Source organism: Myxine glutinosa, chromosome 1, assembly GCF_964187855.1.
Source record: "Myxine glutinosa chromosome 1, kmMyxGlut1.1, whole genome shotgun sequence".
In the NCBI taxonomy this organism is placed as follows: domain Eukaryota; kingdom Metazoa; phylum Chordata; class Myxini; order Myxiniformes; family Myxinidae; genus Myxine; species Myxine glutinosa.
Genome location: NC_136261.1, coordinates 141,560,895 through 141,578,382, shown reverse-complemented (window position 1 = coordinate 141,578,382; position 17,488 = coordinate 141,560,895). Strand labels below are relative to the sequence as shown.

The following is a 17,488-nucleotide window of genomic DNA, read 5'->3' as shown; positions in this document are numbered from 1 at the left end:
ATTTTCTAGAACCTTGTGGTGAGTTGTTGAATGTATTACTACAAGGACAATCTTAACACAATATCATGCGTAACATTCAGGTCAGGTCAGCTTTTTGGGACTGCCACTGATAACATGAAACCCAGTGCTACCTGCCGCATGGTCGGTTTGTTGGCGACTAAACCGACACCCCTCACTGGCTTTGCTCGTGGGGAGGGTGACTGTGCCACTCTGCCAGGAGGAAAAACAACACCTGGCAAATGGCGGATGAGCTCCCGTTGGGAGCTAACAGTCATCCAGTAAGGAGATGGTGTCTCCTAAAAAACACCCATCTGGTTTGCACCGGTTCAAGTCATACCAAAGACTTTTAAAATGTTACATGCCTGAATCGTGGACAAATCCACATCAGAAGATCCACATCTGAAGCGTGGACAAATCCACATCAGATGGCATCCTTGGGGAGGAGGAAATTCCTCTTGAGGAAATGCTCCGCTTACTACGGTGAGAAAAGCGCCACCATTGTTATGACATCGCTGGTACCCAGAGTATCCAGGGAAGTGACGGCACTTCCCCCAAGCTCAGTTGCTGTGTTAAGTGTTTGTTTGTCTCGCCAGTATGTGTGTGCGTGTGTGTGTGTGTGTGAGCTCTATTACGAGCCTTCACCCATGTATAGTATATATATATATATATATATATATATATATATATATATATATATATATATATATATATATGAAGGTGTGATGGTTTGTCTCCTCTTTTTGTCAGGCATTTAAGTCAATACACCTTAAAATTCAAATCTTATACTTTATTGACAGGTGATACTTTTCAGTAATGTTGCTTTTCTCAGCTGTTTATTTATGACAATTTAAACATCTGCTAGCTGCTTGTTACCATTTAGACTTCATGATGAATGAAATGTGTTGAAAGCCATTATTGATGTCCGATATAGGACTGCTTCACTGTAATAATGAGCATAAAAATGGATGTTTATGATCAGTTATGTACACAAGCTAATGCTTGCCTTGGTGATTCCCATCATTGTGTGTGCCGTCCCTCGGATGGACATTAATCTGGCCACCGTCTGCCAGCATTATATGGAGGTCATTAAATATCCCACGGTTTCCTTCACAACGAGTAGGTGAACTATTTCTGGCACCAAATTCCTGACCTAACCTACAAATGGCACTGAATCAGTGGCACAACTGCACCCACAGCAAATTATGCTGCCCACAGCCATGTGCTGCAAAAGTCAGAAGAAGAAGAATGCTTGCTTTGTGAACCAATTCCTGAGCTCCAAGGCTATTAAAAAGCAATCAGGCTATGCACAAGCCAAATCGCTCTTTTAAAGCTAGGCACCTGGGGATTTAAATTGACATCTCCCTTGAATTGTTTTGTTGCAATTACAAGAAAATATATACTTCTTCATGTATGCATAAATATATGCAAGGTCCTAGTTTGTGTAATTTGATGCAATTAGTTTGTTCTTGAAATCTCGCAAAGAAAATGGTCATTTGAAAGTGAGTGCTTTCAGTGGATGTACCATCTTTATTTGATAAATTGACAAGTATCTGTGACAGAGGAAGAGTAGCTGGACACTAAATGTCCAAATAAATTGATGATCTTCCAAAGCTCCTTTGTAATACAAAACATGTAAAGAGTTATCTGCAAATTTCTAACCCTTGGGAAGATATTCTCTTGGAGATTTAGGTTTCACACCCCATGTACTAATTATTTTTAGTTTTATTTGAGTTTAAAAATGCACAGTGCAGCCAGTCCTTAATCTTAAGTCAATACACTTAATGTTGTAGTTACTTTCTTGAAAAGTGCGACTTTAACTGAAACGACTTTTCAAACGAATCCAATTTCCCCATAAGAATTAATGTAAGTAGGGCAAGGTTAGGTTCCAGGGAATTTTTTTATTATCAGACAAAAGCCATTATGTACATATATAGTATAAGTTTTAAATAATTTGAAACAAACAATGAAAATATCATCATCTTTTGTTTTTTAAAATCATTTCTAGTTGCTTCAGATCTTCATTGGTTAGGTCTTCTTCGTATGATTGCAGAAGATGTGTAACGTCGGCTTCTTCCACCTCATGAAAGCACGCTTTAATGACCAAGCCAAGGATAACTTTTTTCATCGTGGGGACATCTTTAAATCCTTTCAAGTCATTGACACATTCAGGACATAACTTCCTCCACACACCATTTATGCACACCTGAGTAACTTCACTCCTGGATCCACCGATGTTATTGATGCACAGTGCAGTGTATACACGGCCTATGCTGTATGTACTCTGGGTGGGTTTATACACCAGTATTTAGGCTATGGCTTATACACAGGTATTTATAGTATGACTTATACTGTAGCTTTATTTATACAAGGAAAACCATTAGTATTGTACTAAATTAGAGGGAAAACAACTTTATAATAGAGCGCTGAATGACTAAAAAGTATGTTCTCTAAAAGATCAGCAACTTAATAACGAAACAATGGTAACCAGTAGGATGTTAAGTGAGGCCTTACTGTATTGCTTAATGATAGTTATGTTTCTGACAGCAAATCAGAAATAATTAATAGACTGTCCGTGAGACCGAGAGCCAGAAATTATATCATCAGTAGTGTCAATTATCAGAATGGTATGAGAGTAAAATTCACTTCTAACAATAAGAAAATGAAAACTATATTGATGATATTCAATTGAATATGTATGTATGTATGTATGTATGTATGTATGTATGTATGTATGTATGTATGTATTTGAAGTACGACGTGGACAAATCCATCTGACTACGACAAAAAGAACGCTGGACAACCCAGAGGAAATGAGCTGTACTGGCAAAATGATTGTACTTGTGATGGTGAACAGCCTGAAATTGTTCATAAATCCGAGTTACATAAGAGTTAAAAACGAGTAAAAAAAATAACGATTATCGAAAGCAATAACCAATGTCGTTACGATGACGGGAAGGAATAGAGAATTTGTTGAGATGCTGAAGAGGAGAATTGATATTTGCTGTCTTCAAGAAATGGGATGAAAAGGGCAAAGTACAAAGCTGATTGACTGCAACAAATAACAATTTGATGTTTTTTTTCTGGTGTGTAGATCAAAAGGGCACTGGTGGCATTGTTGTTCTCATCACACAAAGAGATATCCAAAAATGGTAGAGGCAAAGCAATTGAGTCATATAATAATGACTGAAAATCATTATGGGAGAAAATATTTTTTAATATTGTCAGTGCATATGCACACCAAGCAAGTGAGGATGAAGAATAACAAATATTATTTTCAGATGAACTATAGGATCTGGTTCAAGTAATAAGCTACAAAGAAGAAGTGATTACAGGTGGAAATTTGAATGGATAGGCCAGTAAAAATCCAAAATGGATATAAAGGTGACCATGGTGGATTCAGATATGGTGAAAGTAACGAGGCAAGAGGAGCAACATTAGAAATGACAGAAGCGACAGGTATGTGTGCCCTTCAAGAAAAGAAAAGGACGCTCATAACTTTTACAATTGGATTGCAAAAAAGCCAGATTGATTATATCCATTCATACAAAGGACTTTGAGAAGATGGATAAGCAAAGGGAAAGTATTATCTGGTGAAAAGTGTTTGACAGCATTGATTGGAAGTTTGGCATTATTATAGTGCAAATGAAAAGAAAAGCAAGGTCCTCAAGTGAATTTGCACATAAAGGTTTGAAGCTTGAAGATAAAAAAGGAATAGTTTCAAAAGCGTCTTCAAAATGAGATAAGGTTTATAACTTCTGAAGATGTAGATGGGACGTGGCCTCAAATGTGGCTTGGATGAAAACAGCCATCAATATTTGTGGAATATGCACTGGCAGGTTTCTGAAGGAATGAAAAACACGGTGGTGGAATATTAAGAGTCCACAAATCACACAAAGAGAAGAAAGAAGCTTTAAAAAGTGGCAAAAGAGTAAAGACTTCCCAAGATAAAGAAGATTACAAACATTTGAAAAAGGAAGCGAAGAAATAAGGAACAAACGACATAACAAAGAACAAAGTGTATGAGGAATGGAGGGGAGGGGGGGGAAGCTTAACTGGATCAGAGGGCGAGTGTACAGTTTTGAAAATAGGCAGGCAGATTGTAGAGGATAGAAGAGATGTATAAGTTAGGTATTTGTTTGAAAAAGAAAAAAAAACGGGACATTTCATAGTGAAAAAGAAAATATTCATAAGGAATGGAAAGCTTACTTTAAGAAGGTTTTGAATGAAGAACACGAATCGAAGAAGGCTTGATACATAATTTAAGTTGAAGGCACAGAAGAGAAATGTGAAGAGGAATAAGTTGAATCAGCTCGTAGAAGTTTAAAGAAAGTAAAATCAGCGGAATAACAGTCTTGTAGAAAGGTCTGGGAGGTAGGATTGATCTCTGAAGATTATGCAAATAGCACTATTGTGCATTTTTTCAAGATGAAAGGAGGTCCTTCATTATGTTCATATTAGAGAGGAAAGTTAACCTAACTGATCAGCCATTGAAAGTATTTCAAGAAGATGAAGGAAAATTGTAGATATAGACGACCAGTTTGTTTTATGCCTAGAAGACCAACAACAGAGGTGATTTTTTTTTTTGAGGCAATATGTACACACACACACACACATAAATATATATACATATACAGACTTGGCATTTAATATGGAATATTTTTTTTGTGGGGGTGAACTTACTTTTCAAGATGACTTAGAACCAAAAGTTCATTGGAATTATGTTGAAATTATTCTAGATTTTGTTAATGTGACCTTTAAAAGAAACAAAAACCACATTTGGCATTTCAAAACAAATAAATTGATCCTTGAAAGTGATGTAAACTGATATCGAACTCAATTCGTGGACAGTACTGTGTTAAACTTCTTTAAAGTACTGTATGTACGTTTTCCAGAAGTATCTCTTTATTTTGCACATTAGCCAAAAATTTTTTTTAACAAAAACAAAAGTTAAATTACGACTGGGATTACGGACAGTAAAATTACAGTTCAGTACTTTAGGTAACCCCCACGAGCATTCAGGGGAGCACGTACACGTTGAGGCATGCTGTTCACGAGATTTGCCAAGGTTTGGACAGGAATCGCTTGCCATGCAGTGACAATAGCCTGCTGCAATTCACGCACAGAGGTCGGCTGCTGGTCCAAGTGGTCGATTTGACGCATTAATTCTGCCCACAAGTTCTCTATCGGATTCATATCCGGGGACATGGCAGGCCACTCCATATGCTCTTCACCACGGTCAGCAAGAAAGTATTGGATCATGCGAGCACGATGAGGCCGTGCATTGTCATCTTGGAAGACAAAGTTTCCTCGAAAGGCTTGCCGAGCAAATGGAAGCAATGTTTCTTCCAGAATGGCCCTGTACTTGAACTGGTTCAGGTTTCCATTCAGAACAACCAGGTCAGTTTTGCCCCCTGCATGAAAAGCAGCCCAAACGGTCACCCCATCACCTCCAGCTTGGACTCTTGGCACTATACAATCTTTGTTGTAGGCTTCATGCACTTGTCTGCGCACTCGGACGCGGCCATCTTGACGATAGACCAGAAATCTAGACTCGTCACTGAAGATCACGTGATTCCAGTGTCCTGGCTGCCATTGACGGTGCTCTCTGGCCCACTGCAATCGGCGCTGGCGGTGTTGTCTGGTCAGGCGTGGCTTTCTCAGGGGAAACCTGGCACGATAGCCTGCTTGAACTAGTCATTGGTTGACTAGCCTTCTGGATACAGGCACATTTGTCAGTTGCTGCCACTCAGCCTTAAGCCGATTAGCTGACTTGGTACGGCCATTGCGGACTAACCGGTGCAGCTGGCGATCATCCCTCCTTGTGGTTCTGTGGGGACGTCCTGGCCTCGGTATTGGAGTAGGGACACCCCTCTGAGCATTTCATTTCAGGATCTTTGACACCTGACCTTGAGTGATGCCATACTGCCGAGCAATAGCACGCTGTTTCATGCCGTAATTTCGTAAAGCCACCACTCCATGACAAACAGCATTGTCGAGTTGACGGACCATCTCCAGAGGAAGCGGCAATAACTTTTGGAGATGTGCAGCAGTTGTTTTCCACGAATACAGAATGCAACAATCTTGTATACCCGACTGTGAAGCCAATCATCAAATGCACCTGTCCGTACATTTTGCCACGCCACCTGTGATATAATCCTGTTGTTGACTTCTTGCTGCGACAGACAATCAGTGACATGGTTCTTTTAACAAATAAATCACCAAAGTGTAAAAGAAACTCACCAGATTGATATATTGAGTTAAGAAAGTAAACCCAAGTCAAGAAAAAAAACAAATTCCATATTAAATGCCAAGTCTGTATATATATATATATATATATATATATATATATATATATATATATATATATATATAATTATATATATATGTATAATGTATATATATATATATATATATATATATATATATATATATATATATATATATATATATATATATATATATATAACTGTGAGAAATAGTAGAAACTCCACAGTACGAGCAGGGCGTCTCATTTGCATTGAATAAATAATCGGGAGATTAAATCAGACGCGGACGTTGTTTCAGGTCGTCGATCTTTAATTTTCGACAAGCTTTCGACCAACAAAGGTCTTCTTTTTAGTCGTCCCCAAGTTCAACGGATTATATATATATATATGTACAGTCGTGGCAAAAAATATTGGCAGCCTTGCACTTTTTCAAATCACTCACAATTTTCTCTACAAATAAATGGAAATTGACAAAAGTATTTGGTCTCCACAATTCTTGATTTCACTGTTAATATTACAGAACCTTTGTTTTTGATTCAGAACTTACTATATCCTTTTAAATCAGAAAATAAGAAGAAATGGCATTGACAAAATTATTGACACCTGAGATTTAATATTTGGTAATTCAAAATGAGATTTAATAGATTTAATATTTGGTAGCACACGCAGCCTTTAGAGTTTAGACAATATAACTACAGTCAAGCGCTTCCTATAGCCATGAATGAGCTTCCTACACGTCTCTACTGGCAGTTTGGCCCACTCTTCATGTGCAAACTGCCCCAGTTCTCCAAGATTTGATGGGTGCCTTTTCCCAACTGCTGTTTTCAGATCTCCCCACAGGTGTTCAATGGGATTTAGATCTGGACTCATTGCTGGCCACTTCAGAACAGTCCAGCGTTTTGTCTTGAACCATTCCTGGGTGCTTTTTGAAGTGTGTTTGGGGGTCATTGTCCTGCTGCACAACCCATGACCTTTGATGGAGACCCAGATTTCTGACACTGGGCTGAACATTGCCCTCCAAAATGCCTTGGTAATCTCCTGATTTCATGATGCCATGCACACATTCAAGGCACCCAGTGCCAGAGGCAGCACAGCAACCTCAAAACATCACAGAACCTCCTCCATGTTTGACTGTAGGGAAGATGTTCTTTTATTTGAAGGCTTAATTTTGTTTTCTGTGAACATAGAGATGATGTGCTTTACCAAAAATCTCGAAATTGGTCTCATCTTTCCACAGGACATTCTTCCAGAATGATTTTAGCTTGTTCATGTGTGTTTTGGCAAACTCCAGTCAGGCTTTCTTATGTCTCTCTCAGCAGTGGGGTCCTCCTGGGTCTCCTACCCTAGAACTCCCTTTCATTGAGTTGGCGACGGATGGTGCGATTTGAAACTGTCGTACCTTGTGTCTGAAGGTCAGCTTGAATCTGTTTGGCAGTTGATCGAGGTGCTTTCTTCACCATTCGAACAATCCTTCGCTGCAATCTTCGATCAAGTTTTCTTTTGCAGCCATCTCCTGGGAGGTTGGCTACAGTGCCATGGGCCTTAAACTTCCTGATACCATTGTGTATGGTGGATACAGGAACATCAAGGTCTATGGAGATGGACTTGTATCCTTGAGATTGTCCATGCTTGGCTACAATCTTGTGTCTGACCTCCCTCAGGCAATTCTCTGGTTTTCTTTCTTTTCTCCATGCTCATTGCGGTACACACAGTGACACAAAACAGCAGAATAACTCCTTTTCTCTATTCAAACTGGTTTGAATGAGTTATTTTTATATTGCAGGCACCTGCAACTCACCATAGGTGAGTTCAATTCCAAAGTAAAGGAGATTCACCTGCTGCAAATCAAATGATTTCTCACAATTTCTAAAAGGTACCAATAATATTGTCCAGGCCATTTTAGGATTTCTGTGTGGAATAAGCTAAGATTGAGTAATTTTTTCAGCTATTTTTTTGTGTTGTTCCACTGCAAACCAAAGAAATACATATGTGGATACCAAAAGATTTTTTTATTTCAACAATTTTCTGGAAGAAATGGTGCATTATTTGAAAAAAGTGCAAGGGTGCCAATATTTTCGGCCACGACTGTACTCCATCAGTTCAAGAGGAATGTCAATAGATTCCTCCTTTCTCTCTAATATCTATACTTTCCTTCGTGTAGCCCCCACTTTGAGTGGCATTAAAGGCTTTGTGGTGGAAGGTATCTCATTAAAAATGTACTGTATATATATTTTTTGCTTTATGGTTTTTAAAACTTCTTTCACGGTCACGTTTTCCAAGCTGAGCTTGATCTTTGTTCTAATACTGCATTGGTAATTATGATTTGTGAATAACTAGAATGCCATTGTCATAAATGTTTGAGTATTCATGCAAGGAAATTAATGTTTTGTGGTTGTTTAAGTTACTAAGCAGTAAGGATATTATTTACTATTGATTAACATTTATCAGTGAAGAAAAGGGCAAGCTCTCAAACATTTTGTTTGTATCTCTCAGCTACATCTGCTGATCGATTCTTCCGGATTGACAGAGCACAGGTATGTGATACTACATTTATCCCAATTGCTTCCCCCTTTTGTTTAAATTTTTGTTTCAAAACAGTGATATTATTAGTGATGTTTTCAGCCTTTCTTCCTTATCTCAGTACTAACCAGACTGCAATAAATAACTGAATTTAATTGCACGTTCTTTGTGGAGTCTTTAATTATTGCACTTATTTTTGATTGTGCACAGGAGGTATGAAATTATTCTTCACTTCACCCTTGACATGGGAGAGGAGATGAGGGGATCCTGTCGTGAGCCACACAATGACTATGAGATTAGAGGAAATCAGTAGGTGGCTTTGTTGCCATAGGGAGAGAGTTTGTAGAGTAAAGTGGGAGGAGGGGGAGATGTGGGGAGGAGGAGGTGGTGGGGGTGCCAGAATGTATCAAGTAATTGAGATGTGTCTGGAGAGATGGCCCTGATCTCATGTCTGACATTGAGGTCCTCTATCCATTGTTGGGAGAGCAGAAGAAGTCTATCCTAAGTATAGTGTCCTGGTCTGGATCTGAGTTGGTGATTAGACCCTTAGACAAAAGGAAGGATTTGATGTCAAATGTGATCATGGATTCCATGACCATACCGATGATTGGAATCAAGCGGGTAGGTTTGTAATTGAGGGGATCGGTTTTTGCACCATCCCTTTTTTTTTGCACCAACGCTAACCATGTAATGTAATGTAATACATTGATGTAATGCATTTATGTTACTGACTTCCAAGCCGATGGAAAATGACCTAGTGCCAATGATAGGGTGAACAGAGGAAAAAGAGGATGCGCTGATACCATCTGGGCTAGTTGCAGAATCAGAGGCGAGGGATGCTAAAAACTCCTCCACCTTCTCAGGTGAAAAAGGTAGAGTTCAGGAGTAGTTTGTGGTGTGACCGGGAGTAATGTGTACAGAGAGAGAGGGGGGGTTGGATACACAAGAAGTGGAAGAAAACAGAGTATTGAGGCATTCAGCCTTCTCACGGGCGGTGTCTGCTGTGGTGCCATTTGAAGAGAAGGAAATGATGGAAGGGGAGCATAGACCTGAGATAGACATGACAAGGTGCCACCAGGTTTTATAGGAGGGAGATAAGTTTGAAAGTTCATTCTTTAGTTTTGGCAAATTTTGTTTTCTGGCTCTCCTGAGAGTGGACACACTTGTTGCAGACTTATTGGAATGCACTGAAATTGCCTTCGGTCAGACTCGCCTTCCAGGAAGAGAAGGAAAGTTGTTTCAAAGCACCTGCCTCACCATAGGATTCACTGTACTATGGATGGGAAAAGGGGGTAGGATAATTGAAGACGAAATGGGATGAATCTGTGCAGGAGAGAGAATAGGTTTCTGCGGAAGAATTTCCAGGCTCAGTTAGCATCAGGAGCAGTCGATAAGGAAGACCAGTCCTGAAGAGGGATGGATGCTTGCAGTACCTGCCAATCTGCCTGAGTGAAATGTCAGACTCGCCGGCATTGAGGCAGCTCTTTGAGAATAGCCAGGGAATTGGTGACTCTCACAAGCACATGATCATGATGAACCAATTGGAGCAGAGGAAGAGCAAGAGACATTTGTGGGAAAGCGACCCATCACCAAGTTCAGAAGGGAGGCTTTGCCATTGGGAGGTTCATCACAGTCAAGACAAAATTATCGCAATATGTCCCCTCGACCTGAATAATTAATTCAACCACTCAGGAGACAGTGATGTGATTGATATACTTATGCATAGTTTTTCATGATAAGTGCAATATAAGTTAAGTTTAAGTTTAATTAATTGAGTTTAAGTTAAGTTATGTTTAAGTTGAATTGAAGTTTAATTAATTAAGTTCAAGTTAAGTTTCATGTTTAGTGTTATATTTGTGAATTTCCTTGAGTAAAATTATTATTATCACATTGGGTGCTCAAAAAATCATATTTAAATCAGATACTCGTTCGACACTCCAAGAAAACTATAATGAGGTGTTCTTTGATAATTAATGAGGAAATTATATTTTGTTATTATATACTTTTATTGCAAATGATTTTAAAGCATTAGCGTGCCGTGAACTATTGACCTTATCTCTTTTTGAACAGACCTTATAAATCAGTAAAACTGTAGTTTATGGGGTTTGAGGAAGGTAGGGTTACTTTTCATGGCACATTGTCAAACATTTTATCACCATGTAGATTGAATAGCTAGTCTTAACCATGAAGGCTGGTATTGATCTGTGTTGGTGGCCAGGTAGACAATGGATGAAATCAGCATAATGTTGATTGGGGTATGCAAACTACCGTGGGAAGGAAGGGGAAGCTGACTTTTTTGGCATTAACCCTTCGTTGGTGAGTTAATTATCTTTTGCTCCGATGAAGGGTTAACACCCACACCGTCAGTTTCTCCTTGCTTTCCATGGCAGTTGGCACACTCTAATGAACTGTTGATTTCATCCATCAATCTTTTATCACCATGAGCCTACTTTCCCTTTAAATTACCAATTGTATCTCAACTTTAGAAAATATTACACTTTCAATCAACTGGATGCAGATACCATGTGAAACTGTAGCAGATGAAAGTAAACTGCATGCAGATACCACATACCATGTGAAATACTTAGGTTTCTAAATATACTGAATGTCTGGTGCAACCTGGAGGACTTATCCTAGGAACATCACACCTGGAGGGCTTGTTCATGTTGGCAGTGAAATGCAGAGCCTCCTGCATAAGAAAAAATACCTGTATTTTAAATACCTTTAAGAAAAATATTACTATTTCAATAAAACGTTACAGATTTAAACTATAGATGTAGAAAGTTGATCCTTCTAGTCTTCCTTGTTCTTGTTTGATTTTTTTCTTTCCACAGTTAGATGATGAAAACCCGATAGTTGAACAAGCTGAATGTTCATAGCAAGTTGGTGCCACCTCCATGACCTCATTCAGTTTAATTTTTAGTGTAAGCGAGCACAGTACTAAAAGAGGACTGCTGTGGTGTCATCGGTTTATTTATTGCCTCTACTTGAACCCAATAAGGAGATATACCATTGATCCACTGTTAGTGGGCTGTGTGTGTTCGGAATGTTTGGAGAGTTCCATTTATTATAATCTACTGCGGTTACACTCACTAGACAAAGAGAAAAGTGCATTAAAATGTTTACTAACCACCTTCTTGAAGTGAGTGCTTCATTACCTCCACCACCAAAGGTGGATGGAGATTATGTTTTCACCCCTGTCTGTTTGTCCGTTTGTCTGTCCGTTTGTGAACAAAATATCTCAAAAAGTTGTGGACGGATTCGGACGAAACCTGTTGGACCGGTTGTGTGTGTGTGTGAAACGGAAGAATCGATTCAATTTTGGTGAAGATCCGGATCCGGATCGTAGAATTTTTTAAGTGATTCTTCACCATTGAGTGATATGGCCGACCAGGCGGAGGTATGCTCTCTACTGAGTGCCGTTCTTGACTTGTGCTATATTTGCCTGGTCGAGAACTTTGTACCACTGACCTGTTCAACAAACGTCTTACTTTTTTACGCATCTGCAGTAAACTGCAAAATTTAAACTCATGTATTCTGGCACTATCTTCGCCAGTATTTGCCACAACTGAATACAACATGATGCTACATCATGATGGAATAAATACAAAACACTGTCAACTCAAATGATGGCTTACTCCCACCAAAATGGACACTAAAAACAGAAAGCAGATAGCCCTGCAAAAAGCACGTGGCAGAGATGGAAATGTTTTTGGTCACAATAGCAATTCAAATGGTAATTCGCGGAGTTGCACTCACTGCTTCTTTTTTTCTTCTTTTTTCTTACATTGATTTGAAGTGAATCGTTCAAAATTGATATTGCAGTTCTAGTATTTATTATTTTTGAAGGAGACAGTCCATGAAATTATTATTTTTGAAGAGTTTAGTGTCCTTTCAAATATTCCTTCTCTCTCTCTCTCTCTCTCTCTCTCTCTCTCTCTCTCTCTCTCTCTCTCTCTCTCTTTCTCTCTCTTTCTCTCTCTTTCTCTCTCTTTCTCTCCTCTCTTTCTCTCTCTTTCTCTCTCTTCTCTTCTCTCTCTTTCTCTCTCTTTCTCTCTCTTTCTCTCTCTTTCTCTCTCTCTCTACTTTTGTACACCACTCCTTTCCTATGCCATCTCCAGGCGCTGCATAACCTCATTGCCGGGGAATGAAGGGGGCCCGGCAATGACGGACGCTGAAAAGGAGTACTCGGTTTTCACTCCGGTTGTTTGTTTGTTTACCCAGGCGATATCTCAGCCATCCTTTAAGCTAGGAAGCTGAAATTTGGCTAGGAAGTTTGGCTTTAAGCTAGGAAGCTCCTTTGTCAAAAACGGTATTTTTTGTTTTTTGATTAATCACTTAATTGATTAGTTACTTAATTATTATCGATTAATTAAGTACTTATTTATTTCCTTTCTCTTCTGGGCATTATCTCAGGCACCTTTTGAGCTAGTAAGCTGATATTTGGACATGACAATGACCAAGTAATTTGGCTGTAAAAGCTATTTTAGATTTATTGATTAATTTATTTATTGATTTAATGCTTCTGCTGTCTCAACAATGGATGGAGGTCCTCAATGCCTAACAGGAAATCAGAGCTGTCTCCCTTGACATATCACGTTGCTTCCGATACGGTCTGGCATCCCGCTCTGCTCATCAAACTCTCATCCTATGGTATCCATGGAAATCTCCACGCATGGCTTGCAGACTTCCTCTCTGGTCGTAGTCAATGTGTGGCCCTGAATGGTTTTCTCTCATCTACCCTTCCTGTTCAGCCTTTAGTTTCCCAAGGCAGTGTTCTGGGCCCTGTGCTTTTTCTGGTCGTCATCAATGATCTCTCCGACTCTCTGGAAAATCCTCTCTATCTCTTTGCTAATGACTACACTCTCTGCCGCTCCATACCTCATCCCTCAGATCGGCAGTCTGCAGCCTCCTCACTCTGCAGACCTGGACAAAATCAAAGACTGGTCAAACATGTGGAACATGTCTTTCAATCCTGACAAATCTCACACTCTCACTATGTCTCTCCGAAAAGACCGACTGGACAACCCTCCCATCTTCTCTCTCAACAATCCTCTCCAATAAGTGTGTCACTCAAGCTTTTGGGTCTCACTATCTGCCATGATCTTTCCTGGGAAAACCACATTTCCAAGCTGGCCTCCAAAGCCAGTCGCCGACTGGGCATCCTCCGTCGTATGAAGTCCTTCCTTGGCACACGTGAGCTCCTCACCACTTACAAGGCTTTCATCTGCAGCTCTATGGAATACTGCTCTCCCCTCTGGGCTGGTGCTCCTGCCTCACACCTGGCTCGGCTTCACGCTGTTGAAACCAAAGCTTTCAGAACCATTGGAATCTCCTGCGATGAAGCTAACTCCGAGGGCCTTTCACTCACTCACCGCAGGCAGGTTGGTGGGCTTCCTGTCTCCCACCGACTCCTCTCCGGCCTTGCTCCCCCAGCTCTCTCTGTGCTCTGTCCCCCAAATATTCCTGCAGGTCGCACAAGATCTGCCAGCAACCCTCTTATGGTGAAACTGCCAAAATCAAGACTCTCTGCTCACCTTCACTCTTTCATTTCTCTTTTTTCCCGCCTCTGGAACAAACTCCCTCACTCCCTTCAATCCCACTCCTCCCTCCAGGTCTTTAAACAGCTGTTCACCACCATCTCTTATCTTCCCCCATCCAAAACCTTGATCTTTTCTACCCCCGTTAATTCACCCCAGAGCCGCTTTGTCGAAATACCGACTTCTTTCTTGGAAGTCCTAGTAGTGTCCATGTGTTTTACACCTCTCCCACCCACCCCCCCACCTTCCAATGCCTCCTCCCCCCCAGCCCTCTCCCTCCCACAGATCTCCCGACGTCCCTGTTCTCCACTGTTGTACTTGTGTGCTTCACTCTCTCTCCCCATCTTGACTCCTGCTCCCTTTATTGTATGTTTTATGTGTCCGTTTGTTTTTTTTGTGATTAATGTTAGCTCTTACTAACATTAATCACAAAAATGATTAATGTATGAGCCTCGATCCTGTATACCAAAAAATAAAAAAAATAAAAATCAATTATTTATTTAATTATAGATATATAAATAACCACCTTCAGAGGCCATTTTTCCCCGCAAAGCGGGGGTTGGCCTTTTTGGGTAACCCTGGTTGTTGTTGTTTGTTCGGTCCCCTTTTTGAAGCAATGTTTTACAGCCGGATGCCCTTCCTGACGCCAACCCTTTTTGTCGCCTTTAACGACAAACAGGGAATTACCAGTGAACTGGTACTCAATTGGCCGACCTCGGAAGGATGACAGGCTGAGTCAACCCCCCTGGCGTTAATTCAGCGATCGACCGGGATTCGAACCCAGGAATTCGAACCAGGGATTCGAATTGATTCGAACCCAGGTATCCTAAGCCGGCACCCTAGCCGCTAGCACAACACCAGGGATTAATTAATGAATGAATTTTTTTTTTAAGTTACAGATTCGGATGAAACGGTGGTGGTTTATTTATTATATTAGCCAATTGATTAATTATTTAATTATTTTATGATTATTTATTTATTTTCATTATTAATCATTTATTTATTTTCTTTCTCGTCTGGGCAATATCTCAGGTGCCTTTTGAGCTAGGAAGCTGATATTTGGACACGATAGTGACCAAGTGATGTGGTTATAAAGGATATTTTTCATCCATTGATTAATCAATAATCGATTTATTATCTATTGATTAATCAATTAATTATTGATTTTTTTGATTAATGACTTATTATTTACTTTTCAAAAAGTTACAGCTTCGGATGAAGCACTGGTGGTTTAGGTATGCTATTAGCCAATTGAATAAGAAAATATTTTATGATCATTATTTTTTGATATTAATTATGCAATTAATCAATCAATTTATTGGTCACCTCTCCCACCCAATACACAATACAGTCTCTATGAGCTGCATGATGGTATTGGCAGGTGCCGAAGGCCGAAGGCGCCCCGACAATGCCGCGCTGGAGGATATTTATTTATTTGGCATGGAATACTGCTCTCCCTTTGAATGTATCTGTACTTGTTCCATTTTTTCCCCTTTTCTTAGCATTATCCCCCCCTTCTACCTTGTGTGCCTGCCACTTCAGAAAGCCTGGTGTTGGCTTACCGGTTAAATTGGCTGCCTTTAGTTATTTCGGTCTTGAGGTTGAGCCCCTGTCGTGCGGTAAATAACATCAGATGGGTTGACTCAGCCTGTCATCCTACTGAGGTCGGAAAAATGGTACCACCTTGCTGGAAACAGGGCAGTGCATCAGCGGCACAGTAGCACTCCCAGCAATGATGCAACCAACGGGCTGCATCTGAAAAAATCATTCAGAAACAATATCTCCACAAACATGAGCTTAAAATTGTCTGACCAGAGACTAATAATATATGCAGTGAAAAGTCTTTTAATAGGTATTAGGCTGTGGACAGCAACCACCCAGGGTAGTACTTAGAAGCGTTAAAGTGGTGCCCAGAACCATTTTACACTCACCGTGTCAGAATTGCTGGTCTTTTTTTTTTTGTATACAAGATCGAGCCTCGTGAAAGCGCTAACATTAATCACACAAAAAGTCAAACCGACACAAACCGACACATAAAACACAAAATAAGGGGAGCGGTAGACAAGATGGGGAGAGAGGGGGAAGGACACAAACAACATTTGAGAGCAGGGACATCGAGAGAACTGTGGGAGGGAGAGGGCTTGGGGGTAGGTGGGAGACGTAGAAATCATATGGACACTGCAAGGACTTCCAGGAAAGAAGTTGGAATTTCGAAAAAGTGTATCTGGGGTGAATTAGTGGGGGTAGAAAAGATCAAGGTTTTGGATGGGGGAAGATAAGAGATGTTGGTGAACAGCTGTTTTAAAGACCTGGAGGGAGGGGTGGGATTGAAGGGAGTGGGGGAGTTTGTTCCGGAGGCGGGTGAAAAAGGGAATGAAAGAGTGAAGGTGAGCAGAGAGCCTAGATTTTGGCAGTTTAACCATAAGAGGGTTGCTGGCAGATCTTGTGCGACCTGTAGGAATATTTGGGGGACAGAGCACAGAGAGAGCTGGGGGAGCAAGGCCGGAGAGGAGTCGGTAGAAGACAGAAAGACCACCAACCTGCCTGCGGTGAGTGAGTGAAAGGCCCTCGGAGTTAGCTTCATCGCAGGAGATTCCAATGATTCTGAAAGCTTTGGTTTCAACACCGTGTAGCCGTGCTCGGTGTGAGGCAGGAGCCCAGAGGGGGGAACAGTATTCCATTGAGCTGCGGATGAAAGCCTTGTATGTGGTGAGGAGCTCAGGTGTGCCAAGTGTTACGGATTTATGTGAATTTATGTGAATTACTATTCAGGTCATTGCTTATTAATGTTTATTCGATTAAAGGTTGTTGTGATTAAAGGGTCAGGAGCCCTTCTGGGGAAAAGGAGACCGGAAACGGAAGAAGAAAAGAGACGAGGTCCGGGAGAAGCAGCGATCTTCTTCTTCCTCGCCCAGCTCCGACGCGAGCGGTGTCGATATTGAGCAGCGTGGGGAACGCTGCGTTTGAAAGCCCGTCTGGCGAGAGGAGTTACCTGTGCTGGGTAATTACCGGTTACACGTCAAGTTGCCGTGGGTTCGTGCATGGAACCAAGCGTCCGGCACAGTTCGCCTCAACGTCTACAAGGCCGCGTACGGGTCGCACCTTGGGCCTCGCGCGCTTGGCAAGCCGTGCGTTGCTTTGCCCGCTTTGCTTGGCCAGGAG

The 17,488-nt window shown here is 40.8% G+C and overlaps 1 protein-coding gene across 10 annotated transcripts in view; it reads left to right on the top strand.

Annotated features, from left to right (window-relative positions):
- Window positions 1-17,488, top strand: part of LOC137429041 (diacylglycerol kinase iota) — a 687,154-nt gene that overhangs the window by 508,731 nt on the left and 160,935 nt on the right. For all 10 annotated transcript variants that reach the window (XR_013623429.1, XR_013623428.1, XR_013623427.1 and 7 more), the window contains one exon: window positions 8,760-8,800. Coding sequence is in view for 7 of the 10 variants with exons in the window: in XM_078777718.1 (XP_078633844.1) it covers window positions 8,760-8,800 (41 nt within the window). In the remaining 3 variants the exon portion in view is untranslated. The remainder of the gene's footprint in view (window positions 1-8,759; window positions 8,801-17,488) is intronic.